Source organism: Prosopis cineraria, unplaced genomic scaffold (genome assembly GCF_029017545.1).
Source record: "Prosopis cineraria cultivar Desert tree isolate PC_DT_omini unplaced genomic scaffold, ASM2901754v1 PC14, whole genome shotgun sequence".
NCBI lineage: Eukaryota > Viridiplantae > Streptophyta > Magnoliopsida > Fabales > Fabaceae > Prosopis > Prosopis cineraria.
This window is the reverse complement of record NW_026555345.1, coordinates 29938236-29956046: the sequence shown is the minus strand read 5'-3', so window position 1 is coordinate 29956046 and position 17811 is coordinate 29938236. Positions and strand designations below refer to the sequence as shown.

Sequence of the window (17811 nt, the reverse complement as noted above, 5' to 3'; positions counted from 1 at the left end):
CATAATAAAGACAATAACGTGCCCTTTTATCACTATATGCATAATCACACATCCCTTATATCCTCCTTATTCCTCTAATACCAAATCATGGGCTATAACTTATTGGGATTGTCTATATATTGAGACTACCCTAGCCAAAATGCGCATGAAATGTTATTCAGTCAAGGTTTCCTAACTCACCTGTGGGTCATGGTTTTCCTTATTTCTCACATTATAGGATGTCATTTGTAAAGTCTCTCTTACTAATTTACTATTTAACTCCAATTCATGGCAATCAAGGGATTAACCCTTAAATGATTATTTAATTGTAAAATTTCATAAAAAGAAAATTTCTCCAATCCTTTTGAAAAGAATCCCAAATTCAACATGTTAAATCTCAAACATTATTTAATAATTTCAAATTAGAGTTTTGAAAGTAAAGTAAAAACTTGAAAATCAATTGGGACCTAAAATAATGAGTTTTAAAACTCAAAGACAAATTTTGTGCAGAAAATAACACATGCACCATGGCTTACGGCATGTGCAATGCAGCTTGTCTTCTCTATGACATGCACCATACGCCACGGCACATTACATGAATTTGACAGCATTAGTGTTGTCATTTGACAACACAGGGAGCAAATTTTTTACGTATCTCAAATCTCCATTCGACGTCCGATTGAGGTGGTTTTAATGTTTACATAGAAATTTCTCCTAACTCTAGCTAATGGCATTAATTTCATACTCAAACTCCTTTTCTATAAAAAGTTAGACACCAAAATTAATTTTGACCACTTTGCACAAAATTTCACGAATAGGTGTCCCAACTCAACCATTCGTCCAATGGCTCACACCGATCATTCAACCACACCCAATAGACTCATGCGGATCTATGCAACACACCACACAAACAAAAACACTCATATCATAAAATCACCACTCAACCTCAATTTTCATAATGCATAAAGGGGAAGGAATTATTGCACAAAATCAACAATTTCATCTTGAATCTTTCAAAATACATATGTTTCTACTTGCACAAGTATTTGGGCCCTATCTACAGGTTTATAACCAAAACTTTCTAACCTAAGGCACAAAATACACTAGATATATATAAAATCATGCAAGTATTGCATAAATCATGTCAAATGATCCTAGTTGACAATTACATTGACAAATATACATGAAAGTGACAAAAGAAAGGCATATAGAGGATTATTCCAAAATCCTCGGCCTCTGTATGTTTTTCCTGAATCAAGTCTGATGAGTTAGGTCTTGAAAATATTGAGAGGGGTGAGTACAATCACTCAGTAACCAAGTTTCACTTAACCCATACAGTTACATATCAATTGTAAATAAATGCAATTAGGCAAATAAGCATAGATAACACATAAACACTCAGCCACAATTTACAAAACTAACAACCATGCAATTGGGCTTGCTACAATACACTTATTATGATATTTCACAGAACATTACATGGGATTGCAAAAATAACAACCATGCGCCCTTAACACATGCTAAACCACAAAACTAACAACTATGTGGCCGAATTTATATTCATGATTATATGCCAACCTTATATCCTCCTGTTATCTTTGACACGAAATCGATGGCTATCACATGGCTATGTCCTTCACGGACTAACCCAACCTTCTACTTGTAAGGAGTTACTGAGCCAGGGTGAATTCATTCACTTATGTAATTCAATTTTCCCCAATACTAATAACTATGGGTTGTCGTACCCTTAATCTAACCCCCTCATGAACTAGTGGAGACTAGTTAGGTTTAAGTCCCTCATAAAATAAGTGAGACAGTCCTGAATCAACTATAGGATAAGGGCTACCTCTCGATTTCAATGGTTGATGCCAAAGCAAGTTTTCGATTCCAACGGTCACTGCTAGTACCACGTGGATTTCAACCAATCCACTCCTCTCCCTAGGCGAACTCTCGCCAATAATCATGCTATACACATTTATCACATATTATGCATTTCAAGGATTAATTCACGGCAAATAATTTCATCTAACTATATTTAATTACTCCACATAGCCAACACATAATACATCACAATTCCTTACCCATAATAACAAATCACAATCAATTTCATAAAACACAAAGAGTGGCATAATCAAGGTTTTCTTTTCAAAAATCATTTCGCAAGTCAAACATGTTGCCAAAATGCATCATGAATTAAAATCATAAATCACATTTCACAAACATAATTGACATTCAACTATAAGGATTAAGTTTTCTCCGGTTACCTCAAACCATTGAGAAGTCAAAGGTTTACCCCTCAATACGCCAACTTCCTAAAGCTTCGACAAGCTCGAATGGTGACAAAATAAACCACACTATAATTATACCACAAGAATATCATTATTGTCTTAATCTTGAAAATTTATCAATATATAACTCCACACATTCTATTTTATCAACTCATGGTCACTACCCATTCATACCCAATGGGCTCATTGAGTTTCATTAATGCACATTATCACTAATAACACCTCAAATCATCTTTAATGCACATCAACCTCTCCTAACTACCATATTTATATTAATTTTTGGATATTAAATGCTCCCATAGACCAACCACTTTTAAAATTATCAATGTGGACAGAAAATCCATCTTCCAACTCAAACCTTACCATAATTCATCTAAATGAGGGAGATAAAGGAAGAATAAGGCACCATAAGCTTACTTTGGGTGTTTGTGAGTTTTAAAATATCAACAATGGAAGCCAATATCGTGCTCTATCAGAGTTTAAGTCAAGCTCTTCATTTGTCCTCTCCTCCTCTTCTTCTATTTTTGCCCATATAACATATTTGATTTATCAGATTTTTGCTCGTGCGCCACAGTGCACACTGCCCTCTGCCATGATATATGGCATAGAGGAGCCTGTTGCATTTAAATTCATCTTTGTGTACCGCGGCGAACTGACCATGCACTGCGGCATGTAGCACAAAGAATAATTCTTCACTTTTTCTTCCTCTTTCCTTACCTGGGTGACCTGCCATCGATCTGAGACCACTTTTAGGGTTGAAATTACTACAAATACACCAAGTTAAGCTCCTCTGACCACATACTTCATTAACTCACTAATTATCCCCATTAGGTTAATAAACCAGGATTAAATTTTCCAAATATTACATCATTCTCCTTATACTAGCTTCCTAGCAAGTAGATAGCAAGTTAGGTTTGAGTCCCTTGTTGAACTAGTAGGATAGTCCTTTGTTGAACAAGTGAGACAATATATATAATAAACCCAGGAAAATCATCAAGCTCAAATGAAAGCCTTATCATGTGGATTTTATTCTCTACTCTTCCTCCTAGGAAAATTCCCACATCTCATGATCATGCAATGCATAACTATGCAATAACTCATAGTATGCAAATATTCACTACTCAAACCTACCCAATTGTCTCATTGTACTTACATTTCACATATTCGCAATTTATCATAAAACTTCTTGTTAAGCAAAATCATTGAACTTTACATATCACATAATCATTGAACTCCTTATCATACACACATTTATTGAACTTCTCAACCATCACATCATTGAACTTTATAAAGCATTATTTCAGGGCACTTTCACACATCAAATCATTGAACTCCCCTTAACACAAAATTATTAAACTTCATTAACAAATCACATCATTGAATTTTCAAAGGAAACATGCCCTTGAACTTTATAATACTATCAAGTGGGTTTTTAAGAAAATCATGCACACTTGCATTTTATTGAATTTTACACATTTTAATTATCAAATTTAATTCAATAAATCAATTAACACATAAAAGCACAAGAAAGAATTTCCCTAATTACCTCAAACATTTAAGAGGTTAAGGTTTCACTCCTTAATTACACACTCTCAAAACTTTCATGAAGCCTGAATGGTGCCAATATGATCATTCTATAATAAATCGCAATATACTTTATCAATATCCATTTTTGGATAATTTTTACTATTAACTCAACCACTTTTTCACTCTTCAGATTCATTCTCTTCTCATATAAGAGTAACCATAGGGTTTCTTAACTTTCCTTAACTTTCATTAACTTTAATAAACTATAATATAGTCATTAATGGAGCCACATTGCCCCAACTATCACATTTATTATGGAATTTTTGTTCATTTAATGCCCCTAACTACCAACAGTCAAAAAGTCATAATTGTTAGGTTCCATTAGCTTAAGCAACTCCCATTAATTTCATTTAAGTTAATGGGTTCGGATTCATAACCTTTATGGACCGAAAAACATCATTCTCAACCAAACCTTAACTTCCAAACTAGAGAAAATGGAAGAGAAATATAGATTTAAGCTTGAGAAACTTATCTCTAATGTTTAGAGACTTCAAAATACTTTTAATGCTTCCTCACTCCAAACCCTAGTAGAGCTTCTTGCATTTCTTTCGTTCACCTATTTGTTTCTCTCCCCTTCTGTATCAATTTTGCGTTCTTATTTCTATAGAAAAGTGACTATGCACCACAGTGGATACACCATATGCCGCAACTCATGGCACAGAGAAGTCTTGCCTAAGCACATTGGCACACATGCATTACGACGGATCATCCACAAGTAATAATGTGTGGTACAAAACCTGCCCTTTCGATTTTCTTCCTCTTTCCATATTCGGGTGACCCAACTTCACTTCGGATTCGCATCTAGCTGAAATTACAACCAAACACACCCATTAAACCTTTCTGGCCACACACCTCACTTAATAAACTCAATTACTCTAATCAAACTTAGTTAATTAGGTTTTAAAATTTAAGGATGTTACAAGATGACATAAATTTCCATATCAATACCACAGACACAAAATTGTGTAGCGGATGCATTAGGTAAAGAAGGTCTCCATTTTTCTTCTTTGCTTGCGATGATTCCATGTTATTTACCAGACCTTGTTTCTAGAGAGTCTCTAGAATCTCCGTATTATTCAATTTAGTTTCTACCTTTAGCCCCCTCTTGTCGCCAAAAAAAAAAACATTTGAAAGCCTTTTTGATATATAACTAATATATTTTTATTATCAATATCATTATTTAATATTAAGTTATTAGTATTACTTCACCGTTATATTTAAAAGTACAAAGGATATTTTGAATTTCAAAAACATTTTTTTTTATATTGAGAATGATAGTGAGGAACAACATGGTAGATTTTTTATAAATTGCCATATATGTTTATAGTTTATCCCGTACTTTTCTAAATCTGTGATGTTTATTCCCGTGCTTTATTTAACCTTGCATTGTTTGGAGCCCTAAATCATTTTTCTTCTTGGCCAAAGAGCCATAAAAAAAAGGAAAAAAAAAAAGAAGAGAGAAGAGACTGAGAAGCATATAAAGTTAACGAACAACAGATGATGATGTAGTGGATGAATTAACATGGATATTTTATTATGGAATGGGTTTGGGATAAAGAACGGATTTATTTGGCCGAAAAAAAAAATTCTTAATCAATTATTTTCTTCCATTTCCTGTGATCAGAAAGAGCAAATGCCATTATTTCATTAATTTTGATATCATTTAATTTATATAAATGGATCCGACTTTGAGGGACAGTCTATACTAGAAGCTCATACAACCAAATTTTTCCAAAGCCCGTTCTTCTCTGCATCTTGATGCAAGTAATTAATCCAAGTAACAATATCTCTCCAAATTGGTTTAGAACAGAAATGGACCCTTAGCACATCCTCATTTATTGTCAAATTTCTCATGCATCAATACTTTTTAGCTTGGGAGAATTAATATCAAAGTTCTAAATTTTGACCAACAATCTAACTCAATTCCTATGGATTTAATTATTTAAAAATTAATTGATCAGTAACAAGTTAATGTTCAAGAGATAACTATATGGTTTTATTTTTTATTCATTTATAGTTTTATTTTTTAAAATATAGGTACTGATTTTTTTTTATTTCTTATAGACATTCTCTTATTGAAGACAATCTTATTCAATGCATGTTTAAATACTAAATGTAAGCACATCTTTCAAAAATAATTTCAAAAATGATTCAAATTTTGGTTCATTAAAAGATTAATATTTTCTACTAAGTCAATTCTGTTGATATAAAAATTAATATTTTAAGTGGTTAAAATTATAGTAATTGAGTAGTCAAATCAAATCAAAATTATAGAGATTAAAATAGATAAAATTTAAGAAGTAATTTTTTATTAAATCAAAATTATAGTGATTAAAATTTATTAGATTATAGGGAGAATTATAATAAAGACTCATTGGCTACATTTATTTAAATTCAAATCTCTAAATTTTCTAAAATTACAATGTAATTTAGGGGTATTAATTTAATATTAAATTTTTTAAAAAATAATAAATTTGCGTCTCATTTAAATTAATATCAGAATTTTCTTGCTTTATTTGTTCATTATTCTACTTTACTTTTTAATTTACTTACAAAATAATGTTAATTATCCTATTTAACTTGTTTTTATTTTAGATGTTGAATCATCTTAAGATAACTTATTGATTCTTATATTGTATGTTGTTTATTTATTTATGAACTATTATTCAATGCTCCACTTTACTTGTTCATTGTTAGACTTTCATTTGATTTCATTCTAAGAAAATAATTAAGTGAAATAGGATAATTAACAACATTTTATAAATAATAAATAAGTGAAATAAGATAGTTTTGATATTAATTTAATGAAAAATAATTTTATCATTTTTTAAAAAATTTAATATTAAATAAATATTCTTAAAATACAATAAAATTTTAAAAATTTAAGAACTTTAAATTTAAATAAATGTGATTAAAGAATCATTTTACCCCACCTGGGTCAAAAGTTGTTTTGCCGTTTCAGCAAAGGCCGACTGATGCAAAAGGCTTGGTACTTTCGTTGCTGATCATGTCGAGGTGGGACTTTTATTTTATTGCTAGGCAGTAGGCACAGGCACTACACAAGCTATGCCATAGGCATAAAGTGAGAGGGATGTATTATAAAAAAATAATAATAATAATGAGTAGCTCATAAACATTCCTAGTGCTACACGCCAAGTACTTTCGCCACATAGCATGTGTTGCCCTGGCTAGCACCCATAACCCATTATTCATGAATCATGACACGTATTGTACTATATGCTTATTCTAAATAAAGTTATATAGAATTATATATAGGTGAATCAGCGGAGAAACCTGATGATATATCATGCTTATCCTTTTCCTCCTAACTTCCTCTGCCTTTCGCGTCCACCACGGATTATTAATTCCTCACAAACAAGCTGCTCTTCTTCTTCTTCGCCCTTCTTGTGTTCAATCTTGGCTTGCTGTCAAAATTCATATCAGGGTTTTACTTCTCCAGTATAGAGAATGATTGTTGAGGACAACGATGCATATCAGCCTCCATGAAAGCTTCTCCAGAGTCCATCTTCAGATATCCAGTAGTACTAGTGCTCACTTCTCGTAAGTCTGTCAATATTATCAGATCAACCTCAGTTGATCTCTCTCGTGTATTCCTTTTCAGATGATGAATCCTGTGTATCAGATAGCAAGTAAGTTTCAGCATATCATACTCTGTATAATAATACCAATAAGAATGATCCAGCTATAGCAGTTTATTGTCGCCCTACATATTTAAGCTTCATTAGTATGTTAGATTGTCATCTATTATTGTTGAAGTGATGGTAGGCATAATGTGTACTTTTTTTTTAACGATTAAATGTCAGAGAAGCTAGCAGATATTATTAGATAGAATACTTTGTATGAAAGAACTTGAACTACCTGATGATCAATTAGACATGCAGCCTAATCCTAAATTAATATGGTATAGTACATTCTATGTGAATAATAAAAGGATCAAAGGCAACTTATATCTGTATTCGTGGACCTTCTTCTAATAGAGTAAAAAGATTAATTCTCCGTGATGAATAACTGAGCTTGGTAATTAGCTGATACTTAGTAGTTGATATGAGAGGAAGAAAGGTTTGAATGAGAAAAGGAAAGTGAAGAAGTGGGTCAGGTATCTTGGTTGATATGAGAGGAAGAAAGGTTTTAAAAAGATTCCAAGTGCTCGAGCTTGTCTTGATTGAAACAATATGTGTGGTTCTCATTGCTATTTTGTACAGATTTGCAATATGTTGGAGGAAACTGAGCAACTTTGTTGTCACACGACTTGTAATCTTGCCAGCCATTAAAATCCCTCCTATTCAGGAAAATATACAATGACCCCTTGAATCATTTTACTGGCGATAGGACCATTTCGGCCCCAAATTATTTGACCAATTATTGGCTCCCATAAGCCCACATTTAATCTTCACCAAACTGTTCGACCACTTTTTTTCACCACACTCGTGGAGAAATACAATATGCAGGAATCATTCAACCAAAGGACCTAAATTCTTGTAAAACTAATTCGTAATCATTTTTTACGATTACCAAATTTAACTGGATACTATCAAATTTTAAAATAATTACTACTAAATTTTATAGGATAAATGATTAAATTACCCCCTAAATTTTATATCTAATAACACTGTAGACCTAAATTTATTTATTGTATAAATTGTCCTTTTAACTTTTAAAAACATTGCAATATAACTTTTATTATTAACAAAGTTAACTTTAACAGTTAATTGATTAAAAAAATATTAAAAAATGACCTAAAAAATTACCAAAAATTTTGGGTCATTTTTCACAATTTTTTAGGTCATTGTTTGTAATTTTTTTGATCATTTTTTAATTTGTGATGTTCTTATTGATCTTTTTTTATATCATTTTTTATTTTTTTTATCAACTAATGATCAAAGTTAACTTTTGTTAATATCAAAAATCAGATTATATTATTTTTAAAAGTTAAATAAATAATTTGCACAATAAATATATTAAATGTTTATGGTGCTATTTAACCAAAAATTTATGGGATAATTTATTTATTTACCCAAATTTTATAAAAGTTACTGCTTAAGATTTTTTTTAAAAAAATAATATCCTATCTTTCCCTTCACTCTATTATTAGTATAAAAATGTTTAAATGAGTGGAGGCTTGAGAATTCATCTAAGTTAAAACATGTCTTTAGACTTTAAAAAATACTAATAGAAATAATTACTGATCATGTATCAATAAAATTTTTAGACAACAAAATTTTATACCACATTCTCATAAAGTATGTATTAAATACTTATTAACTAGATTAACTTTTATTAATCCTTTCACTTTCTTTGATTTTCCTTTCACTTAAAAGGCTGTCGATTTATTGTGACTTAGCCCCGATGCAAGTTAAGTAGTCTGTTTGTTTGCTATGCCTAGGCCCTGATCCGTCATTAAGAGGGCCTCTATCACTGTATTCATTTGAGAGAATTAATCCTTAAAACGGCTCAATGATCTGTCTCTCTCTCTCTCTCTCTCTCTCACAACAAAGGAAATAAAATTCTTGAAAATTGGAAGCAATTGACACAGCTTGTTCGTTAAATTTTTTATTTACATTTGAAACTACTAAAGTATACAATGAATGGATGCGACCTGAGCATCCAATGGAGATTGAATTTTAATTTTCCCATCACATTTGTGACTATTCACATGCTAGTTTAGTGTCAAAGCTAGTCAAGCATATGGCAAAAGCCTGGAATGCCGACAGGGGATATCGATAGTCCATGGTGAACAAATCCTTGCCTACCTTGCCAAACTGAAGAATAACCTTGTCGTGATCTGCCGGGCCACGCTGTGCCGGCATTGGAGCACCGGCTGCGGGATGCACAGCGGCAATCAGCTGGAAATTCTTGACGGAGGCCACAGTCACTCTGCCCCGGAAGTTAAGGCACCAACATTGCAGCTGCTCATGCCATCTTGGAGCCTTGTTCTTGAGAATTAGTGGCCTCTCTTTTACCTCGCCACTCTCTCCTTCGTTGCCGGTCCACATGATGTCTGAGAACCTAGAGCTGCTAAAATTGGATGAACTGCGGATCGATTTTGAAAAGGATGTACTCCGGAACGAGTCATCCATGGCACAAGGAAGGAGTTCTGGCTGGCCTGGGACAGTGCCAGCAGGCTCGAGGGCTGATTCTGGGATCGAGCACATGGTGCAGTTCATCTTGCGTGGGCCTCTTGTACCAAGCACATTCAGCTCATAGATGACCTGAGCAATATTGTAGCTGCCGCTGGGGACTTTTGGAGAAACCTTTCTAGAATAGAATCGACGGCTTTGGCTAGGCGAAGGAGGAGGCAGCTGAGCAAAATTATAGGGAGGCTGTGTATCATATATTAGGAATTTGGTGCCCAGAAAATTTGACCTGAAACAAAAGTTTACACTAAACTTATTATGCCTGAAGCGTATTGAAAACAACCGTGCATGCATGAAATGTTAAGACCAGAGGACTTGATAACCTATTTGGATTTCCTTGTATCTTTGTTATCAATTGACGTGTCTAAATTTTTTAAAAAGATTAGCTCATGTAATGCAGGCTGGAAAGATTATACATTTGTCTGTCTGAAAACTTTATCACTTCTTATGTTATTATCCATGAATCTAATAATAAAAACACAAAAATTGTACTTGAGTTTCTTTGCTGAATTTATAAATGAACTTGTTGAGAAAGTAGACAAGGCACATCAGTCGGATTATGCAAAACTATTTCGTCCCAGCTAAGTAGGTCTTAAAATTACATTTAAAAAAAAAAAAAGATGTAGAAAATTAATCAGGGAATCATGCATTCACCAAGCATATTGATAATATACAGTTATACACTTTATTGGCCAGAAACAGCAAATTTTTCTAGCAGGCACAATATATATATATATGTATATGTATGTATTAATATATATAATATTAATACATATCTGCACAATAGATGCTGCTAAAAGCTTCAAATAACAAACAAGTCATGAGTCACAACGATAGCAAACATAGACAGCCGAAATAGCATGTTTGGATTCAGGAGATTGGAATAAAAAGGAAGGGAAATGAATTTTTAATTATTCTTTTAACTTTCGATTTAAAGCTAACATTTTTTTTATTCTGTTCTCATATATTTCTCTGATTCGAACATACTTTGAGGAAATAGATAGTTGATTTAAATCAAAACAATTCAACATGACAAATTCAGTTGCTTTCCCTTGCATTCCTCCCTATCCTAAACACTCCTCAAGGGATGTCAATGTTTGTTACACGTGCAACTAAGAGTCCTTATAAAGTAAAACTCATATCAAAGTGAGACTTTGCTAATAAGTGCTTATTTGGTATAATCCTCAGATGTAAGCATGACCAAACAGACACACACACACAAAAAGAACCAACATTATGAATCCTGACCAAAAGAAAAGAAATGCACAAAATGAATGTCTTTCTACCATTAAAAAAAGATTCCAAATAGTCATACCTCAGCTTCCCAATATAAGTGCTACTAGATCTTGACATGCTATCAGCATTCATGGATATAATGTACTCCCTGCAAGTTGTTCGTCTAGTCCGTTTAGCAGAGAGCAGAAACTTTCCATTCTCAACAAGCAAGGCTGCAAGACCATGATATGGTTTAGAATTCAAAGCACGCCCCAAAAGGCAAGCGATAACTGGAACCATTTTGCCAGAACATGTTCATTGTTAACATAACTGTCAGGTCAAATAACTAGTTTTGCCTAATGGCATTTTGACCTGCCATCATGGCAGACAATTTTAAGCTATTAGAGATTATAGAAACCCTATTCAGCAGCCTTAAGTTAACAATGAGAGTTGGAAAATGGTCCTAGACATGATATGAAAACCTCTAATAACCAAGTGATGACACATGTCTCCATTAAACAGCTCAAACTTTTTAATTGCAATGGCTGTCAATAAAACCAATGTGCAAAGAATATGTTTGGATGCGTGGTGATGGAGGTAAAGTGAAGGATTCATCGAATCCTTTCCCTTGTCTGACAGTTTTCAACTAACACTAAAATATTCCTATGTCCTCCCTCCTTTAAATATTTAAGTGCCCCAATTTAGGAGATTTTGACGGAGACACTTTTCCATAGCAAATGAAAATATATCATCATTTCCCCATCCATTTTCCTTCATTTTTGTTCCCTTCCATTTATTTGAATCCCTTGCCTTCTCTTCCTCTTCCAACTCCCAAACATTCGCTAAATCATGTAATGGATTAACTGACCAAACCATTAGCAAATACAGAGACAAAAGCAAGACGCTGACAATAAAATAGATGAAATTGATGATACAAAAACTCACAATTTGTAAACAATAAAAGCAAGGTTGTTTGCATGAAACTTCCGAGCTTAATACAAAGACTAAATTTCACTAGCTTGTTCAATATGAACATGGAAAACCCAAATGTGGACCAAACCAAAGACCAGATCAGAACTTGGTAATCTAGTTCCAGATTGCATCAAAATAGATAATATATAATTATCATACCTCAAATGACATAAGCTAATTAAGTTTTCAATTGGTCACAAAGCAAGGAGAACATACATATGTGCGCGCGCGCGCGCGCGCGCACACACATCTTTGGCAACATAGTAAGAAAAGAAGCTTACCAGGACTTAGACAAAGAAAGAGGTGGTATGTCAGGTTAGATTTGTCTCTCTTGATGGAACACTGGATCATTCCATCCCGAGGCCCAGGCTACAAGACAAGATCACCAAAAAACATTCGTTCAGACACCTTCCAAAAGAAATGCAATTCTTATCAAATACGTCGTAGGCGTGGTATAAAAGATCACATATATCTCACCTGCTTCAAGGAAACAGGAAAAGTAATTTTCCCACAGAACTCTGGATTGCTTACAATTTCTTTGCACATTTCTCTCCAGGACTTGCACACAGCAGCACATGCGACCACATGCTTACGGGCAGGCCATGTGCTCTCACTTTCTTCCAATCTTTTGATAACATCATGAAGGAGCTCAGGCGGAAGGCTAGCCCAGCGGCTGTTCTGTATCACTGGAGGTTGTTCTGGCACCTCATAGACTGAACTATGTGACTTGCCCCTGTGATGGCCAGGAAGCCTTACCTCAAAACCCCGCCTAGATAAGCTTCCAAAACCATCCCTTACATCACGAACTATACTGCGGAAGGACATTTCCTCAAATACACTGACAGCCCAGAAGTTAATATGTTATCATCAACTTCACTTCAAATTCTAACTCTCCTCTCCAGTTTGCCACAATTCACAGAACCTAGGAGCGTGAAGCACCGCAGATCAAAAATACTTTAATCAGTTGTAGCTTCATTGTTAGGCATCAAGAAAAAACAAGGAAAAAAGACAGCAAGGGAAAAGCACAAATTAAAATATTTAGAATTATTTTTTAAAAAAGTAGATTCTCATAAAAGAAAGCCTCACATGGACCTAAGGGTTAAAGCAGCCTAAAATTGCAGACTTTTGTCAACCACATTGTTTGTGAGGTTCAATCTAAATCTAACCTCTAAAAGCAGCAGTCAAATCGAAACGATATTTTGTATCTCACCGGAAGGATTATGCCCCTAGCAATCTAGATGTAATAATTTCAGCGGCAACAAACATCTATTTTGTTATAGGAAACATTAAGAAAGTGGGATCTCCCTTTACTGAATGTGAACCATCATCATCCTAATCTTGCATTAGCGGAACCTAATTGCCTGATGTGTCAAGTTTTTTTTCTTTTTTTCTTCTTCTCTTTTGCTTTTCGTGTTTGTGGAGTTACAAGACCAAGAACCAATCAAATGAATGTCTCCCACACGCACAGATACAGAAAGGCTCGCCAGCTGAAAGTAATATAACACACCTGAAATCAAGAACTTGAGTGCACCACATGAATAAGAGATATATGTAAAGAACACACAAATATAAGAGCGCTCCACTGCAACCCAGAAATTTTTTTATATAAACCCAAAGTGGTACACACAAATAAGCACAGAATAAGAAGAAAAGTATAAAAACCCAAGAGGGGAATTTCACCAAACCTAGACTTGAAAAATGAAACTATCGGAATCTACAAAGGAAACCCAGAAGATCATGAATCGGTTTCTCGCAATCGGAGCAAGGAAAAACAGGGCCTCGATGTTTTCGAATGAAAATATGAAATTGTGAGGCAAAGGCTAGCAATTTACTTGAGCTCTGCTTCAAAAAGAGCTCATGATCATACTTGATCAAACTCACTCTGCTTCAAGAGGGGTTTATCATGAAAGTGGAGGCTCTCTCAGCCCTACTCCCCCTCTCCCCTCAGTCATAGAGCCGCTGACTATGAAGCCACAGCGCCTTCATTGAATCCATCCAACCCTGAAGTGGAAACCAACGTAAACAGAACAAACTGCTTAATTTCTTTTCTTAATGATAACTATAAATATAAATTCAATGAATTTATAATTTATAATCTTTTCGTTGATTTTCGTTCTGTGTAACTGTTCTGGCTGGTTAGCCTGGTATCCCGTGATAAATTTACGATTTTGCCCTTCAAGGTTGACTTTTTTTTAAAACATCCGCGTCGACGCGTCACTGATCTGACCGGCGCGTCACGGGCTTCCTCGGTCCAGTTCACCCTTACCTGAGGACGGTGGACGTTGGATCGTGCTGAGAGGTGCATTACATTAAAATTAATTACAATGAGATTTCATGCAAACAAATTAATTATTATAAAATTTTTAAATTATTTTTTAATATCTATTTTCAGTGTTCAAAATCACAAGATATTTAAGGGAATATTTTAATTAAAATTTTTTATCAATCAAATTTTCTAATTAAAGGTAATTTTTTAAAAAATTAATTAAATTTTAAAATATTTAAATATCTTATAATTTTTAAAAAATTACTTTTTTAAAAAAAATCTTATACTCCCTCCGTTCAAAAATTTAAAGTATTTTTTGAAGAGTGGGATGTTAAAAAATATAAGGTATTTTTAATCTTTCGAGATGTAATTATTATATTTTTTTCTAAATGTGTCCCAATTGATAATAATTTTATATTTATTATAGAATATTTAATAAGAGTAAATATGAAAAGATAGGATTAATTAAAAAGTAAATAACTATTTTATTGAGAGGTGAGATTTGATTAAAAATGTCTTATATTTTTTAACAGAGAGAGTATTTTTTAAAGGAGAGAATGTATATTAAGTACACTCAATTATAGGATCGTTATTTTCTTGTCTCTACTCTCTTCAATCATGTTTTTATTTTTTTCATTAGAAATAATTTTATTTAAGACACAATTAAATTAAATATAATTATATATTTTAATAAAAATTTTAATTTTAATTTATCATGTTATAAAAAATTAATTCCTTTAATTAGATTCAACCCTATTAATAATAATTCAACTTATTTTGTTTTGAGAGAATTTTATTAAAATTTCACATAAAAAAATTAATTATTATAATATTTATTAATTATCAATATAATTTAATTTAATTATTCATAAATATTATAATAATTAATTTTTTATGTGAAATTTAATTATAATTTTTCCTTTTGTTTTCCACTCAAATCTTTCTTCACTCTGGGCAACTGTGTCATTTTTTAGGCCTCTAAATCTAGAATCTAATAATCATGGGCTCAGAAAATGGCCATCATATGAGCTTCAGTTCATGATTCGCGAAGAATAAAGCCCAAGCCCATCAACGAAGAGTATAAAGCGGACTGAATGGATGAAGTCGCCTGCTCCTCAGTTAAACCCTTGCCTGCCTCCCTGCATCATGTTGCTTCGTCGCCGCCGCCTCTGGTCTATGATTTCTCTATTTCTCCCACCATCTTTATATGTGACTGATTTATTTTTATTTTTTTTAGCGCTCCAATTTCTTTCGTTTAGTCTTACTCCCCCCCCCCCCCCGGGGGTTTCCTCCCTAAATTGAAGCCCAATGATGCACAAATCGACCTCCATTGAGCAGTTTTCTGCGGTTCCAGTTCTTTACTTGCCTTCTCTTGCCGCTGCGATTCTCTCTCTCTCTCTCTCTTTCTTTCCTTCTTTCTCTTCTCACACACACACGCACGCACACACGTTTTGCGGTGGGTTTTGAAGGCATTTGATGAACGCCGCTAGCTTTAAACTGTGAATGATTCATCAAAGCTATGAGATCTGAGGGCATTTAGTGTGATTTATACATTTGTGATTTTTTGAGTTCTATTTGACATCAGCTTGTTCATTTGTTGTTTTTAGGCTTGTTTTATGATTGTTTTGAAAGTCCGAATTGGAGTGGATGATGTTGCATCCGTGCTCTGAGCGGTTTATTTCTTTCCTTCTCTCTCTCTCTCTCTCTCTCTCTCTCTCTCTGTTTTTTTTTTTGGGTGCACTGTTGATGGAAATGCAGCCTAGAAAGCTATTTCTAACCTCCCCTTGCAAGTTCTGTCAGCTACATGTAAGCCACTTACATTACATATTTACTTATTCACAATGTGCTAACTACACTTTAATACTATTCTTTTGGTAATTAATCAATTCCCTTTTGATGCTATTTTGTCTTTGTTTCCATGGTCGGATTACATTCTGTGAGGCAGCTTCCTACTTTAATGGATGTTAATTAACAACCTCTAGGGCTTGTTAACTAATCTTTCATGGCTTGTTGGGGAGACTGGAGAGTGGGTATTGCATAAACCATTGTTATGATTGTCTAGAGGAAATAGTTAGGACGGCATTCCCAAACCCTCCTCCACAACATAACTCCATTCTTCAACTATCTTTCTGATTACTCTTATTATATCCTGGATAGGTTCAATGATTCTTTTTGTTGTTGTTTTTGTTTTTCAATTTTATTTCCGACAATTCAATTTTTTATTTATAATTCCTACCATGCTAACAAGATCATCTCCTTCAAACGATTTTACATTCTGCTATTTTCCTATTGAACATCATAATTGTTGATTCTAATGTCTTCCTTTTGTCAATGGTTAGCTGTTGAACTCTCTGCATTGACATCAAGATAATCTGAGGTGGGTATGCCCTTATAAAAGAAACCAGTGAGATTCTGAAATACGAGAGCTTTGTTGGATCTCTGCATTTGTGGTTGTGGCAACCTTGATTCTAGAATGTATTCATGTTTTCTATTTGCATTAATTTCTTTACTTGCTCTTCCATTTTTCTATTGGCTCTGATGCCCAGTGATGCACGAATTAAACCATATTGAGCAATTTTCAATGGTTTCAGTTCTCCATTTGTCTATCCGGGCCACTGCTTTCTCTCTCTCTCTCTCTCTCTCTCTCTCTATCTATCTATCTATCTATACTCACACGCACACACTCACTCACTGTTTTGTGGTGGTTTGTGAAGGCATTTGATGAACGGCGCTGTTGTTAAATTGTGGATGATCAATCAAAGCTATGAGATCTGAGGGCATTTTTGTTTTTTGGTTGTGTTTGATGTTACTGTGTATTTGTTGTTTTGGGGCTTCTTTTTTGATTGTTTTAGAGGTTACAAGTTGTATGAATGGTGATAAGGGCACTGCGCTTTGAGCATTGAAATTCACAACCTTGACGGTTTTTCATGACTCCTTCTGCTATCTGTTAAGCTGCACGACTCATTCAACCTATCAAGTTACATGCATGTAATTATAATGGGATTTTCGTACATTGATGATTGGTATCATTTAGTTTCACATTGTACATCGTGCTCTTACTTCAGGACGGTATCTAGTATGTTATATTTGCATCTGTCCCATGGTGGAGTTGACATTCTGTATGACAGTATCAACCACCATGGCTATTAGTTTTTTAGTTCAGTATAGAGGCACAAACCATTCTTTGGACTTTTGGATGGTTATAAATGAGACGCTGCAGATGTGAACTGGGATGGCCTTTTAAGCCTGCTCACAGCCCATTTTCCAACCATTTCCGTTTGGGGATTTTGGTCCTCTTTTGTGCCTCTTTTTTCTCCCCAAGAAAACAAAAACATACTGCTTTATTTCA

General features: G+C 33.8%; 1 protein-coding gene and 1 long non-coding RNA gene across 8 annotated transcripts; one reads left to right on the top strand and one right to left on the bottom strand.

Moving 5' to 3' along the window:
• Positions 1–9409: 9409 nt before the first annotated feature.
• LOC129293383 (tubby-like F-box protein 8) lies at positions 9410–14226 on the bottom strand. Of its 7 annotated transcripts, none has more exons than XM_054931312.1 (5): positions 14029–14226; positions 12674–13683; positions 12478–12565; positions 11325–11457; positions 9410–10238 (listed from the first exon to the last, which is right to left on the bottom strand). In XM_054931312.1, exons 2-5 carry the CDS (start codon positions 13019–13021, stop codon positions 9521–9523), a joined length of 1287 nt encoding a protein of 428 aa, XP_054787287.1. In that variant the 5' UTR covers positions 13022–13683; positions 14029–14226; the 3' UTR covers positions 9410–9520. The 7 variants fall into 7 exon arrangements, with proteins under 7 accessions (XP_054787287.1, XP_054787291.1, XP_054787286.1 ...); XM_054931316.1 differs by having other exon boundaries at positions 12674–13150; XM_054931311.1 differs by having other exon boundaries at positions 12674–13118.
• A 1361-nt stretch (positions 14227–15587) lies between these two features.
• LOC129292609 (uncharacterized) lies at positions 15588–17811 on the top strand. Its single transcript, XR_008588912.1, has 2 exons — positions 15588–16268; positions 16802–17811. It is a non-coding gene; the product is annotated as an uncharacterized LOC129292609 (long non-coding RNA).